The sequence below is a fragment of the Erpetoichthys calabaricus genome, chromosome 4, assembly GCF_900747795.2.
Source record: "Erpetoichthys calabaricus chromosome 4, fErpCal1.3, whole genome shotgun sequence".
Classification (NCBI taxonomy): domain Eukaryota; kingdom Metazoa; phylum Chordata; class Cladistia; order Polypteriformes; family Polypteridae; genus Erpetoichthys; species Erpetoichthys calabaricus.
This window is the reverse complement of record NC_041397.2, coordinates 308,713,354-308,729,602: the sequence shown is the minus strand read 5'-3', so window position 1 is coordinate 308,729,602 and position 16,249 is coordinate 308,713,354. Positions and strand designations below refer to the sequence as shown.

At 39.2% G+C, this 16,249-nt stretch overlaps 1 protein-coding gene and 1 long non-coding RNA gene across 3 annotated transcripts in view; both read left to right on the top strand.

Moving 5' to 3' along the window:
* Positions 1-10,870, top strand: part of LOC127527367 (olfactory receptor 1-like) — a 30,779-nt gene extending 19,909 nt beyond the window's left edge. Inside the window, exons 1-3 of one of the 2 annotated variants that reach the window (XM_051925938.1) lie at positions 3,531-3,709; positions 4,306-4,449; positions 9,853-10,870. In XM_051925938.1, coding sequence (XP_051781898.1) covers positions 9,872-10,801 — 930 coding nt within the window. In that variant the 5' untranslated portion in view covers positions 3,531-3,709; positions 4,306-4,449; positions 9,853-9,871 and the 3' untranslated portion in view covers positions 10,802-10,870. Of the gene's footprint in view, positions 1-3,530; positions 3,710-4,305; positions 4,450-9,852 lie in introns of those variants that run through there. The other variant, XM_051925939.1, reaches the window with a different exon arrangement.
* LOC127527399 (uncharacterized) overlaps positions 1-16,249 on the top strand; it is a 31,192-nt gene that overhangs the window by 3,879 nt on the left and 11,064 nt on the right. The window lies entirely within an intron of this gene.

The window sequence follows — 16,249 nt, the reverse complement described above, 5'->3', positions numbered from 1 at the left end:
GGTGTCCTTCAACATCTGCAATAAGATGCTGCAGATGTTCTATCAGACGGTTGTGGCGAGCGCCCTCTTCTACGTGGTGGTGTGCTGGGGAGGCAGCATTAAGAAGAAAGACGCCTCACGCCTGGACAAACTGGTGAGGAAGGCAGGCTCTATTGTTGGCATGGAGCTGGACAGTTTGACATCCGTGGCAGAGCGACGGGCGCTCAGCAGGCTCCTATCAATTATGGAGAATCCACTACATCCACTAAACAGTATCATCTCCAAACAGAAGAGCAGCTTCAGCGACAAACTGCTGTCACCGTCCTGCTCCACTGACAGATTGAGGAGATCGTTCCTCCCCCAAACTATGCGACTCTTCCATTCTACCCGGGGGGTAAACGTTAACATTTAACATTATACATAGTTATTGTCTGTTTTTCACCTGCATTATTATCATTCTTTAATTTAATATTGTTTATTGTATCAGTATGCTGCTGCTGGAGAATGTGAATTTCCCCTTGGGATTAATAAAGTATCTATCTATCTATCTATCTATCTATCTATCTATCTATCTATCTATCTATCTATCTATCTATCTATCTATCTATCTATCTATCTATCTATCTATCTATCTATCTATCTATCTATCTATCAAAAAGGGATTGTAATAAAACAAGTGCAACCCTGATCTTACCATATACAAACAGAAGAAGGTAGAGTAATAAGGAGAAATTGACAGCATCTTCTGTAGAAAACAACTTTTAATCAGCAGGAACATTCTAATAATGAGCAGGGGATTGTGGTTGAAGAAAATTTACAGGAACAACAAGAAGTACAACTCAGGAAATCTGCTCGTCACGGGAAATGTCCTGAAAGACTTATTGAGTCATGTTAAAACAATTTGAAAATATGAAGATTCTTGGGTGTTGGCTATTATACATAGTTTGAAATAGTGAAATTTAAAATACTGAAAATATATCGATACCATGTTTTAAAAAATGACAGTCTTTTGAGTTTATAAAGAAAGAAAGATGTAATCAGAATCAGAATCAGCTTTATTGGCCAAGTATATGTACACATACAAGGAATTGGACTCCGGTTTTACCTAGTATTGTCTCTGATGCTGTGAGATTGACTTAAGTGTTCATGAGAGTGATGGCCTGAGGAAAGAAACTGTTCACATGTCTGGTAGTTTTGGCGTACAGTGCTCTGTAGTGCCTACCAGAGGGAAGAAGTTGAAAAAGGTTGTAACCAGGGTGTGATGGGTCTGCAATGATGTTTTCTGCCCGTTTCCTGACTCAAGATCTGTATAAGTCTTGAATGGAGGGCAGATCAACACCAATGATTTTTTCTGCAATCCTGACTGTCCGTTGAAGTCTGTTCCTGTTCTGTTTTGTGGCTGAGCCAAACCAGACTGTGATAGATGAACAGAGAACAGACTGGATTACTGCAGAGTAAAATTGGATGAGCAGCTCCTGAGGCAGGTTGAACTACCTGAGCTGGTGCAGGAAGTACAACCTCTGCTGGGCCTTTTTAACAATTGTGTTTATGTTTAGTTCCCACTTTAGGTTCTGGGAAATTGTGGATCCCAGAAACCTAAAGTTTTCCACAGCAGACACAATGCTGTTGAGTAGTGTGAGAGGGGGCAGCACTGGGGGGCTCCTCCTGAAGTCCACTGTCATCTCCACAAGATGTAATGATACTGTAGTTGATGTTGATCTGTGAGCTCAACAGCTAATAGTAATGTCTTAATTTACATACAGGAAGTGGTGATAGGAGTTGATGTTTTGCAGAAGTTGTTCTACATGTCTACGACTGTTCAAGTAAAGAGTTACTCTTTTCCAAACAACGTGTCGCTGAGTTTTTGGAACCCACAATAAAAACAATACAGTATCAAGCACCAATACTCACTCGGTGCGACCCCCTTCATGAACAGTTGTTCTCATGCTAAAGTACAACTAAAATCCTTTCCATTTTTGCCGGCAGCGAAATTGACCTGCAGGTAATAAAAATAGCAGTGTTGCTTATGTAAGTAGATCAAGAGGGAAACTAGACATCATTATAGGTTGTGCGTAGTTAAATGTAGGGAATTCTGGTATTCCTGGCAGTTAGGTTATGATGGCAGAGAGGTGCAGCGGTCCTTTCAGGAATGCTGAATGTCTCTACAGCAGCAGACTGCAAGATATACAGTGCCCTCCACTATTATTAGGATTAGAAAAAAAATCCCAGTTTGCTGAAGAACCGCCATCTTGCACTGAAAAAATGACAAACATCTGACTTTTAATTGAAATAAGTTCATTCAAAAAAGAACAAAGCCCTCATCAAGAAATAAACATTTTTAACAAAAACACACGTGCCACAATTGTTGGGACCCTTGGAAATGAATGTGAACCAATGGAATCGAAGCAGGTTTACCATTTGAATTTGACGTTATTAAGTTGATTGGAGTGTGGCGGAGGTTCCTGATGAACTGGGATACGAATGTGAGGAGACACAGAACTGAATTTCCTTAGCCAGACATCATCATGGCAAAGAAAAGAGTTCACTCAATCCAAATGGGTCCTCTCCTCTTCAGCTCACTCCACAGGTTTTCAATAGGGTTCAGATCAGGGGACTGAGATGGCAATGGCAGAACTTTGATTTTGGGGTCAGTTAACCATTGCGGGGTTGATTCGGACATGTGTTTTGGATCATTATCTTAGGACAAACTATGACACCTTGGGTGATACTGTGTCTGAGATGTTTTTCAAAATATGTCAAAAAGTGAAAAGGAGGAGTGGAAAGAGAGAAAGAAGAGACACGTGATTGTAATTCATTGTGGTTGGTTGTTTTTGCACGTTTGGTGATTCATATTTGTGTAATAAAAATTCTTCATTTGAACCCAGGACTGTGTTGGGTGATGTTGTGTCTGAGATGTGGGACTCAGTGATGCTCCCTTCTGGTCACACTGTATTATTTTGTTTATTGCAGCACAGATATATTTGGCTTATTTGTTGCAAAATATTTTTTGGTAATGTCCGCACCACAGATAAAATGAAAGTGTGTAGACTTCCATTAATTTCAGTCGAACAGATCTCATCATAGCTCTTACATTTGAGTGAACCATGAAAGAGAGAACTCCCTCATCTATCCTATGAGAGATACCAAACACAGGGTGGAGTGGCTGTCCATTGCAAGGTACGCTCACTTTTATTAACTTAGCATACATCAAAACAAATGGCTGCAGTACATAAACACAGTATGTTAATAACTTAAAAACATTCCAAGTCTAAAATCCATTCAATTCCTGGAGGTCTACTGCCAGACTAATCTAGAAATAGCAATTGTGGCAGGAGACATCACACCAAAGACTAATAAAGCTGATGTGTGCACAGCCTCATTATCCACATCCCAAGACACCTCCAGCTGAAAGTGCGATGGAGCCTCAAAGGAGAACAAGACATAAATAAAAGAGGACGAGGCAGAAATCACACACGGGGACTTCACACTTTCCCAATTAGAGATGCCTACCCTATGAATTGAGATGAAAATTCATTCAAAATTATTTTGAAGAGTTTGTCTCTAAATTATTCTGTAGTGTTACCTGGACTGTAGGAGGTAAAACGAACGAACATGTTTTACACGTCTAATTAAATATTGTATGCGTCGTATGACATCGTAATTGTTCAAAATTTCAAATGAATTATCACTACAGCATGAAGCTACAGGGGGATTCTGCATATCACTGAAGGTAACAAATAAGATTTATTGTTTTTTCATCCCAGAAGACCCATTATGTGAAAGTGCAAATTAGCCGTATAATATTTATTGCATTATTTTAGTCATATTTTATCGCGTAACTCATATCGGCTAGAGATTTGTACATAATGATTGACTCAGCTCACTGATGTCTGAATTAAACATTAACTGAGCTCATTTTCTTATCCTGATATTCTGCTCGGCACACTTAAATGTTTTCATTTGTTTCCTGTAAGCTGAGTCATTGATCAGTATGGTAGATTGACAACAGAATCCTTTTCAGTCGGAATTCTAACAGTTTTTATAAATCTTCTATTTAGTTTACCTTACCTTTAGCAACAAAAAGCAAATCAGTCCCATTGTAAAATGGAGCGGTAAGTTAGCAAGGTGCCACCAAGTCAAATCTGACAACATCCTGAGGAACGCAGAGTGTTATAGGATAAACTTTATTTTTCACCTGAGCGACGGTCTTTATCTAATGGCTGCTTTGTCCAGACAGTGAGTTCATCATTCATAATGTCAGTGTTGCCGTGTTGGAGTGGAAGATGCTCACCTTAATCTTCATCTGTTTTTTCACTGTCGCTACAGAGAGGGATACCGATAATTTCAGTGTGAGCATTTTCATGTTCCTCTGCCTCTGAGACTGCAGGAGGGGTGGCAGCAAGGGCTGTACATGTAGAACTTGTGCTACCACACTGTGGGGTAGACTCAAGAGGAGCATGGAAGAAAGAGGTAAGCTTCTCCACTGATTTCTTCATTTCCCCTTTTTTCATCCGTTTGTCCGACCTGGAGGGATAGCTACATTTCATTTTGTAGCTTTTAGGTTTCCACCCTTTGTTTATGTGGTTGCTTCTTGAGTTCTTGCAAATTCATTGTGGCTGATCTCACTGGCGGCCTTCTGCACAAGGTCTAGGGATGATGGAACAGTCCACTTTTCCCACAAGGAAGGGGAGAGGGGTATTCAAAGAAGGGCCTTTGTTTAATCTTATATTAATAAATCCAAGAAACGTACAGTAATCTGCAGTTAGTGTGTAACTTTCATTGGCTATTAGATATTTTAGGGGGCCCTACTTGTTGTGTATTTGTGCATATTTATGTGTTTCTTTCTTGTTTTTGTTCATTTTGCATCAAATTTTGTTATTGCTTTTGATTTTATTTATCATTGGTTAATTATGTATTGTCTCTTTAAGTTTGCATACTTATGCTTTTTGGGTGGTTCCATAAGAGGTTGGGACCACCCTGATGTTGTAGCTGCCAGGTCCTCTGCTGGTGGGTTCTGGCTTTATATTCTAGCCTGAGGACGGATTCAGCAGCCATGCATTTTGTTATCTGTGGAATTGTAAGTATTCTTATTTGTTGTTATATTTTCTGATTTATGATTCAAAATGAACAAAAGCAACAACAGAAAAAAAAAACACACACACAGATAAATATACATAAATAAACAACATAGCCATCTTTCTTAAAGGGTGGTTTCCAGACACTCCTAAAAAACAAATTAAACAAATAAAAAACACCCCACAAAAATATACATAAATACGTGACAGTAAGTGGATCCTTATCTCGCTTATATATTAAGTCTGCCACCAATAGTGTGTTGCAAAAGACGATTCATGAAAATCATCAATCAACTCCCACTCAACTAAAAAATCTATGTGAGATAGACCACTGTCGGAAATGATTCTTCATATATAATTGAACAGCAAATAAAAATAAAAAGGTTATGCACAGACTCCACACAGCACAGCTCCAGCACTCTTATTTTAGAACTGTGGACACAGCCAAAAGTATTGGTAACCTTCCCTTCTGTTGAGTGATTCACAATTTTCAATGAATTAAGTTGAAACTGGCAAAAGAAACTGGCCTTCACCATTCCATATTCCATTGATCAGACTTGACATTATTTTAATAAATAAACAAAAGAATATCTCATACACAAAATTATTGTGACCCTCAGTCTAATATTTTGCAACACACCCCTCTGAAACAATGACTGCAATCCTCTTTAATAAAATCCCTTTGTGCGTCCAGGTGTCCGTGTGTGTGTCTTCTGGTGAAGTGCGCATGCGCTGGGCTTCTGGTGAAGTGCGCATGCGCGGGGCACGGTGCGATGCGCGATATTATTGTCAAAGAAAGTTAGAGGCGTTTAACGGAAATACAAACCAGTATTACTGCGAGAGGAAACTAAAGGTACACAATACAGTGACGCATATTACAGCCACATACAAGCCAGTATCACTGTCAGAGGAGATTAAAGGCATATTACCGACGCGCACGCCTGTATTACCGCCAGAGAAAATTAAAGGTATATTACGGACGTACAAGCCAGCGGACGTACAAAACTGTATTACTGTCACAGAAAATTAAAGACACACATTACATGGCGGCAGCCCATGAAGAACGGTTTTGTAAATATCAACAAAAGAAAGGCTGAAAGAAAGAAAAATACGACCAACAAAAAGAATGAGGTCAAAGTCCCTTGCCATTTAATATAGACTGTTCCTACTAATGTTTATGCACTACTGTTCTAGCGCCCGTTATTGTAATGGGCTAAATGACTAGTATATATATAATATGAATGAGACTTCTGCACCACTTAATTAGCAATGTAGCACAATCTTCCTGAGCAAACTGTTCCACTTCTCTTCTCCCAGATGAGTTTCAGTTGTTTCCATGGATCTTCAGTTGGATTCAGATCAGGACTCAAAGCAGACCATCTTAGAACATTCAAGTGTTTTCTTCTCAGTCATTCTTGGGTGTTCTTAGATGTATGTTTTGTGTCATTATATTCCTGGAGAACCCATGACCGTGCAACTGAGGCAGAACTTTTGACATTGAGAATTGTTAGTTTCAGTCCAGAATAATTTGATAATCTGATTTCAGTGTGCCTAGCACAGATTCAAGGTACCATGGTGACAAGGGCAGCAAAGCAACCTCATAACAATAATAGGCTACTTCCATGTGTCATGCTTTTTGTCTTCTGTGAACATAAAACTAGTGTGACTTGCCAAAATGCTCTCATTTAGTTCCACCTGTCCAAAGGACATTCTCCAGGAAGAATGTCTTCTTCTTCTTCTTCTTCTCCATCTTCATCTTTTCCCATTTCTATGTGAGGTCCGTGTGCCTGGTCAAATTTCCCATCCTTCCGATCTTCTTTTACTTTATCCCTCCACCTTCACTTTGGCTTCCCTTACTTTTTCTTCCCCTGGACTCCCATTCCCATCGCTCTTCTGCCCATATATTTGTCTTCTCTCCTCATCAATGTCCATACCACTTCAACCTGCTTTCCTGTTCTTTCTTAGATTTATCATCCCTTTTTGTCGTACCTCTGATTGTTTCATTTCTTATTCTGTCCTTTTTTGTAACTACACACATCCATCTCAACATTCTCATTTCTACCACATCTAACTTCTTCTCCTGTGCTCCTTTTACGGCCCATGTTTCTGTTCAATTCAATTTGAATCGATTCAATTACTTTCAGTTTAATTGTTATAAGAGGGAAATTTGGTTTGTCAGCAGGTTTTATGAACAGACCATGACAAGAATACAACATAAACTTAGTACAGATAAATAAAATATAGCGTTGAATGTGATAATTATGGTGAAACATTGCATTAAACATACGAAGTGAGACACAAAAATAACCTGATTGGTAAAAAAAATATTTATTGATGAATTACAGCATTCTAAACATTCTCACCTTCCATATACTCCCCCATCCCGATCTCTACACCTCTCCATACGTATCTTCCATTGATTGAAACAATTCTGGAAGTCTTCTTGCTTGAGGTTCTTCAACAGACTTGCCATTTTTGTCTTCACTTCATCCATTGAAGAAAAATGTGTTCTCTTCAGGTCACTTTTAATTTTCGGGAACAAGTAAAAATCACAGGGAGCTAAATCAGGTGAATTGGGAGGATGATCGAGGACAGGAATGTTTTTGTCAGTCAAAAACTGCTTTATGGAAAAAGAAAATTTGTGAGAAATTTGATGTTGATTCACTGTTCGATTTTTTCACCGAATGTTATTGCGGCAACTCGTGTAGCGATTGTTGTGCAAATACTGACTGGGCTAGTCACAGGATACACCTAGCTGGTCGGCGGTTTGAGAGGGCATGTAGGAGTGGGATATAGTTCTATAATTCACGTCCAGATGACCTAATGACGGTTTTCCAGGAAAGCCCCAAGCCCAGTCCAATTATTTTTGTGTCTCACCTCGTATTACATGTAAAATTAAACCAACATTTAGACTTCACTGATGAATGGTTGAAATGCTAAGAGTTCATAGTCCATTGTCCGAAGTGACGACAGCTCAGTGACTAAAGACCACTCTATGATTAAGCCTGCATACCAAACACCCTCGTAGAAGAACAGGTCTTACAAATCTGTAGTACTGGTACAGAAATTCTGATCTTCTTGTTTATCTTGAAAGGGAAAATGTCTTTTCATTCAAACCTCCAACGCTCTTTATACGTTAATTTGTAAGAAAAATGGTCATTTTTCATTTATAACATTTAAAATGAAAATTAAAAGCATTTGGGCAGGTGACAAACATTCAAACCTTCAGCTCTTTCCGTAAATGATTGATTGGATTCAAATCATGACTAAGAGCAGGCCACCTCAGAACATTCAAGTGTCAGAATGTTCTTAGAGTATCATTAGATGTATGATTTGGGTCATTATCCATCTGGAGATCAGCACTTTTTGTATGATTACAGTAATACAATCCTTAAAATGTGTATATAGACATCCAACATTTGATTAAACTGAAATGACATTTTCTTGTTTCTTGCTAAATCTGATTACAATGCGCAAAAAAATCTTGAACATTCATACATTCATACATTTTATAATATGTGGGCAGAGACTGGATATCAAACATCTGAAGTGAAGTGGTTAGTTAATATAATTTAAAAGTGAATGCAAACCACAAAATTGGAATGTTACCCTTGTGGTTTTACATAATTTGTTAAGGACAACTGTCAGAAATTTCTTAATTCAGCTGACATCTGTATAATACCGCAATTAGCTCTCATTTTTGGTTTTCTAATTTTTTTATATTGTTTCTGGAGTATCTGTATCTCGCCTTCAAGCTTGAGTACCAAAACTATAAAGAGTTATAAAGTTCAGTTTATGAAAAAGGTTAATGAATCAGCAAAGGTGCACACAAAACAAACTTCACTTTCTTTGTTTGTGGCAAGAGACTACCGTATATACTCGCGGATAAGTTCTACTGCGGATATGTCGGGACTTGATTTTACTGTATAATGTCTGGTGTTTTATAATGTCGGTCGTATAAGTCGAATGCAGAAAACTCACGCTATTGGTCCAAGAGATTATGATATGCTAACGCACACCTGAGAGAGTAACCCCGGAGCACACGGCCTTTATTTTGTGTGTGGGTGCGGCAATGTGCTGTATCAGCGTGTGCTCCTAACCTCTCTCTCTCTGTCTCTCTCTCTCTATTGTGCCTACGTGACCACACGGTAATACCCAAACTATTCCAAAGCAATATTTGCACTGATTTGTGTTTTTTCTATCTCACACCCTCATACACCTTTATCGTAAGAGCATCCCTTATCTATGATGGAGCGTTCGATCAGAAAAAAATATGAAGCTGGTTTTAAATTAAAAGTCATTGAACTAGCGAAGGAAATTGGTAACCACGATATTGCAACAAAATTCGATGTGCCTGAAAAACTGATGCGAGATTGGAGGAAGCATTTTTGAACAGGCGTATAAGTCGGGGTCTGATTTATTGATCGATTTTTCGGGTTTTAAGACGTGAGTATATACGGTAGTTGTCAACAAATAACCAACTTTACTTGCTGAAATAAAGAAAACAGTTCAATCTATTCATAGCATACAAATGATACAACTTGTAAATTCATCTAAAGATGACTGAGATTGTATTGCCCTTGTGTTTTGTATAATAAACTAAATACTGTTTTAAATTTTTCATCTTCCTTGCTATCATAAGAGTGTTCCTCTCTGCTAACACGTTTAGCTCCTACTGTTAGAAGTTTCATGTATGACGTGATGGCTACCGCTGTACAGCATAGGTAAACTTAAGGCTGATGTTAACTTGTCCGCAGGTAGCCTCAGAACCTGAACTGTATCTCTGTGTTTCTTTCAGGAGAAATTACACTCCGAGCATGAACCAAACCTCAATGTCCGTGTCAGAGTTCGTCTTGCTTTGTACAATCGACTCCCAGAAGAAAAGCTACACCATTGTTATGCTCACTGTAGTCTACTTGGTGACACTGTTTGGGAACGTCCTGGTAGTTCTGGTCATAGCAATGAATCCTCAGTTGCAAAAGCCCATGTATGTTGGCATTGCAGCTTTAGCAATAATCGACTTGGTTGGCAGCACAAATATTATTCCCAAACTAATTGCCGTTCTTTCAGACTGGGCAGCTATTCCTTATGGGCCTTGCTTGCTTCAGATGGCTTTGGTGTTATATTTAGGGGGAGCAGAAGCCTTTCTGTTGGCTTTCATGGCGTGTGACCGCTATGTGGCAGTTGTCCATCCACTGCGATATTCTACACTGGTGACAAAAAGAACCATCTTGGCTGCTGGTATATTATTGTATATGGTTCCAGCTGCTTTTGTTTTAGCTATGCTGATTTTCATCACAGAATTGTCTTTTTGTACTACTAATATCCTAAATTATTGTTTTTGCGATTATTCTTCACTAGTTAAAATAGCTTGCAAGGAAAATCCTAAATATTTTCTCACTCTGTCAGTTGGTTCTTTTGTGTTTGGCATTTGTCCGTTTGTATTTATTTTACTTTCCTATGCACGGATTGCTTATGCTGCTCTGAAGATCTCATCTAGTGATGGAAAAAAGAAGACTCTGAATACGCTCACCACCCATCTACTGGTGGTGGGACTCTTCAATATTCCACTTGTATTGTCCCATCTCTTAACTGCAGTAGGAGTGAAGCTGTCTACTGAATCATACAACACCATGATAATTGTAGCAAATATTGTGCCACCAATGTTCAATCCCATGATATACAGCTTCAGAAACAAGGAGATCCGTAGCAGCATCCAGAAACTTTTCAAAAGTGCAAAATTTTAAAATATGCCCCACATTCTGAAGACTTCAGATTTGGTGTATGAACAGTGACTCCCATAATGCTGTATTATAGCACCAGTGTGTATCTATCACTTATGTCAATAAAATAATACAACATTTGTATTTGAGTACTTTCAGAATGTTAGTGTTGCTTGTTAGTTATAAAAAAATGTTCGCATTTGAAGTGATTTCAAGATGCAAGACTCCAGACTGAGAGAATCGAGAGAATATAAGCATCAAGAATGCTAAATAAAATGTGTAAGAGAGGAGACGGAACACAGGAAATGGTTTGGGGAACAACTGTAACCTCATGTAATGTGCAACTAGGAAACAAATAAGTCTTTTTATAGACGACACAGAATTGAACTGAAATGGTAGGTTCCCGATTTATAATGGCTGTCAGGTCCAGGTGGGCAAACACTGGAAGTGACATCAGCAGTGAAGTGGCTGTTAGTCTTCCGTTCTGCAGAGGGAGGAAGAGGGAAGGCATTAGATTATAGCACCAACCCCTGGTTTTGTTGTTTAATCACCATCACCAGTGTCCTTAAACGGTCTCCCTAACACACTTCAGAATTTGAGAGCTTTAATGGCTCATTACAGATTCTCTATCCGTCACAAATATTCATGTAACACAAGCCAGGCCTTTGTTAAGGACTTGTTACATATCAGTAAGTGACTCATGGATCAGCTAAATGTGGCTCTTGCCATTTGCAGATTTAGGATTTGCGGCTCTGTCAATTCACCGATTTTTCATCAGTAGTTAAATGGAAGTAATTTTGAGAGTTGTGCAAGCAGTAAACAGGAAAGCTGTCGTTCCCACAATGCTGCGCATTTGAATTAATGAAAGGACTTTCAAGCAGTGAAGGAAGGGTAGAGGTGGATTTTCAAGTCAAACGCAGAGCATTGTGGGAATGACATATTTCCTGTTTACTATGAACACAACCTTTTCAGGATGTAACTGTAAATAATATTTGAGTAAAAAATGCACACATTTTGCATGTTTTGGCCATACGAATGGATATTGAACATGAGGTATGTGCAACACATAATAACACCTTTTCCATGGATGTCTTTGTAATAAGAATGTAAGTTTAATGTCACTGTGCTCTGCACAAAAATTATTTTATAAATCCACTTACATGTATAGGCCAGGCCAAAGTTAGCACACAGGGGCTCTCAGCATTTAGGGCTGCTTAGGTAAGCATTTGAAGAGAGAAGGTACAACTACGAAAATGGGCATTGTACTATTTCTGTATGTTAGAGATGAAATTGAATCCTCTCCTTTCCTTGTTTGGAACCTAAGTAAGGGCCTACACATGGAAAACATAGTATATAAAGACTTGGACAGCAGCCAAACACTTCAAAGTCGACGGACAGATGGGTGATATTGTCATCCATCCTGAAAAGCCTTCCAGCACTGCAACGAAAGATGGCAGACTGTATAGATCAAGATCCCACCTTGGTATTGTCTTTGCTATAGGCTTCCCCTCTGTAATGCCACGTAAATCGTCAGTAAAGAAAGCTGTTATTTTCTCTTATGTGATTTTTACCGCTCTATCACTATGGGAGGGATATCGCCTTTTAATATCATATCTATATAGTTTTTGGTTACTTAAAACGCCGCAATTACAAAAGAACTTATTCCAACTAGGGAGCTATATTGATATATATACTGTGCAAAAGTTCGCTGGCGACACTGCTATTGTGGGCTGCATCAGGAGTGGACAGGAGGAGGAGTATAGGAACCTCATCAAGGACTTTGTTAAATGGTGTGACTCAAACCAGCTACACCTGAACACCAGCAAAACCAAGGAGGTGGTGGTGGATTTTAGGAGGCCCAGGCCCCTCATGGACCCCATGATCATCAGAGGTGACTATGTGCAGAGGGTGCAGACCTATAAATATCCGGGAGTGCAGCTGGATGATAAACTGGACTGGACTGCCAATACTGATGCTCTCTGCAAGAGAGGACAGAGCTGACTATACTTCCTTAGAAGGCTAGCGTCCTTCAACATCTGCAATAAGATGCTGCAGATGTTCTATCAGACGGTTGTGGCGAGCACCCTCTTCTACATGATGGTGTGCTGGGGAGGCAGCATAAAGAAGAGGGATGCCTCACTCCTAGACAAACTGGTGAGGAAGGCAGGCTCTATTGTTGGCATGGAGTTTAACATCTGTGGCAGAGCGGCGGGCGCTGAGCAGGCTCCTGTCAATCATGGAGAATCCACTGCATCCACTAAACAGTATCATCTCCAGGCAGAGGAGCAGCTTCAGCAACAGACTGCTGTCACTGTCCTGCTCCACTGACAGACTGAGAAGATCGTTCCTCCCCCAATCTATGCAACTCTTCAATGCCACCCGGGGGGGAACATTAACATTTAACATTATACAAAGTTATTGTCTGTTTTTCACCTGCATTATTATCAATCTTTAATTTAATATTATTTATTGTATCAGTATGCTGCTGCTGGAGAATGTGAATTTCCCATTGGGATTAATAAAGTATCTATCTATCTATCTATCTATCTATCTATCTATCTATCTATCTATCTATCTATCTATCTATCTATCTATCTATCTATCTATCTATCTATCTATCTATCTATCTATCTATCTATCACACAAGCAAACAGAAAATGCATCCTTACCTTGAGAAACATAGTACAGTGGAACCTCGGTTCACGAACGTCTCGGTACATGTACAAATCGGTTTACGACCAAAAAGATCACCAAACTTTTGCTTCGGTTCACGACCACACACTCGGTATACGAACAAGACAGTTTCCCTTTCGGTTTGTACATGTTCAGTCTCTCCCTGTGCATTTCCTGTGCAGCGAGCAAGAGAGAGAGCGAGAGCGAGAGAGCGCGAAACACACACACACACAGGCAGCGCGAGAGAGAGAAGGTAGGAAGGCAGTTAAAGAATGCACTGGGCTTGATTTTGTTTTCACTTCTGTTTACAGTGATCGGTTCATAGTGTGCATTGTTGCAATGTTACTTTTCTTGGTGGTTTATTAAATTACAGATTTTTTCACATGTTCAGTTTTTTCCCTGTGCTTAAAACTCACAAAAAAAAAGTGTTTTTAGCCAGTGGTTGGTAGCGCTATAGCGCGAACTATTGCAGTGTTATTTTTCTCTGTTGTTCAAGGTTTTGTCAGTGTTATTCAATGTTTTTACATTTAGTTTACTATTACGCTGTGCATTAATTAACTATATTTGTGCTTAAAAACTTAAAAAATATATATACAGTATTTACATACAGTTCGTACGGTCTGGAACAGATTAATTGTATTTACATACAATCCTATGGGGGAAATTGCTTCGGTTCACGACCAAATCGGTTTACGACCAGAGTTTTGGAACGAATTATGGTCGTGAACCGAGGTTCCACTGTACTAGGAGTATATGATGAAATTATTATTTCCAGTACCCTTTTTGTTGTCATAACCGTGTGTCAGAAAAATGGAATTCATGTTTTCTTGAAACATTTGTCGCTTCAAAGTAGACATACTGTACTTGATAAGTGTTAACCATTTTATTTTCTGTTGGTGCTCTGTGCCCCATTGCCTCCATTATAAAGAAGCATTGCTGAAAAGATTGTTTTAATGTATAGAAAATGGTTAAATTTAGGAAACAATTTTGCATGAAAAATCCACATATACCATGTTTGTGAATAAACAACATTTACTTGAAAAATACCAAATTTATCTTTTAAGCCAGTGGTTCCAACAATTGGTCCTGGAGACCCCTCCTGTGGCTGCAGGGTTTTTGTTCCAAGGCACTTCTGTTTTTAGCCTAATTAGGTGAGCTGTTATTTCCCATTCTCTGTGTTTTGATGACCATACAGGAGGAGGAAGTCTGATGGTCTGCGGTCCTTTTGCTGGAGACTTGCACAGAGTGACTGACGTTCTGAATCAAAAGGGTTACCTCAGTTTGGCTGTTAGATCAGAAAAAGGTGGCTACTTTGACGAATCAAAAATTTGAATGAAATTTTGTACACTTAATGATTCTTTGACTTATGGTTTAATTTGCCATTGTTTATTTATTCTATGCCTTGATTTCATGAAACATTAGGATATTAAATTGTGCGCATTTCCATAAAAACGGAGGTGTTCTAAAACGTTTGACCGGTAGCGTACCTCACGACAGGTACCAAAGTCAGGATGGATTGGCAGTCCTTTGCAGGGTTTACTTAATTACATTAATTTAGCACCTCTTAACAACAGGACAGATTACAGTGGCTAGTGAGCCTGAAGACCATCAGAATAAATGGCTACGATGTATAAATATGTTGATAATTCAAAAACATTCAAGTCCATTTAAATTCCTGGAGGTCACTTCTGTTCACTGCTAGTCTAATCTAGAAATAATAATCGTTACTTGTAGCAGTGCACCAAACAATAATAAAGCTGAAGGGTGCTTGTTTCATTAGCCATGTCCCATGGCACCTCCACTTGAAAATGCAATGAAGCCTCAAAGGGGAACAAGACATAAATAGAAGAGAATGAGGCAGAAATCGCACATGTGCTCAATTAGAGCTGATGTTATGTCTACTCTATAAATTCAGACGAGCAGCCATTTTAAATTATTGCAAAATTGTTCTGTATTGTTACCTGGACTGTGGAAAGTATAAAGTAGAATCACATTTTATACATGTGAAGTTAAATGCTAAATCATAATCGTTTACACTGCAAGACAAAATATCACTACAGCATGAAGAAACAGAGGGATCCTGCCTATCACTGAAGACATATTTAAAGGTAACACATGCAATTTCGTTTTTTCAGCCTGGAAGACTAAGAGAGGCACTTTGAGCAATTATGTCAGTGTGCAAATTAACCATGTAATATAATGTCAATTGCATTGTTTCATTCATTTTTTGTTACATAATGTATATCAGGTGCAGATCTATGAGAAGTGACTTGGAGTCAAGTTTAACTCAAATCACAGTTTTCACAAAAAGGTCTGTTGACTCAGTTCACCCATTCCATCCATTTCTTTATTTTACAAACCACTTTAACCAGGGTCATGTCAGGGGCAGCTTCAGCCTATCCTTTCAAGCACCGGGCACATAACAGGAGCATTCGCTGGCCAGGGCACCAGTCCATCACAGGGTGTGGCAAAGCTCGGTGAGGTTTGAATGAAATAGGAAATGAGCCAGATAACCATTTTTCTTAACCTGACTTTCTGCTCACCACTGCTTAACTCTTTGAGGGCTGAATATTTTTTACAAAATGGTTTTACACAGGGGCAGCACTGTGGAGCAGTGGTAGTGCTGCTGCTTCACAGTTGAGAGACCCAGGAAGCGAACCCGGGTCCTCCATGCGTGGAGGTTGCATGTTCTCCCCGAGTCTGCGTGGGTTTCCTCTGGGCGCTTCGGTTTCCTCCCACAGTCCAAAGACATGCAGGTTAGGTGGACTGGCAATTCTAAATTGTCCCTAGTGTGTCCTG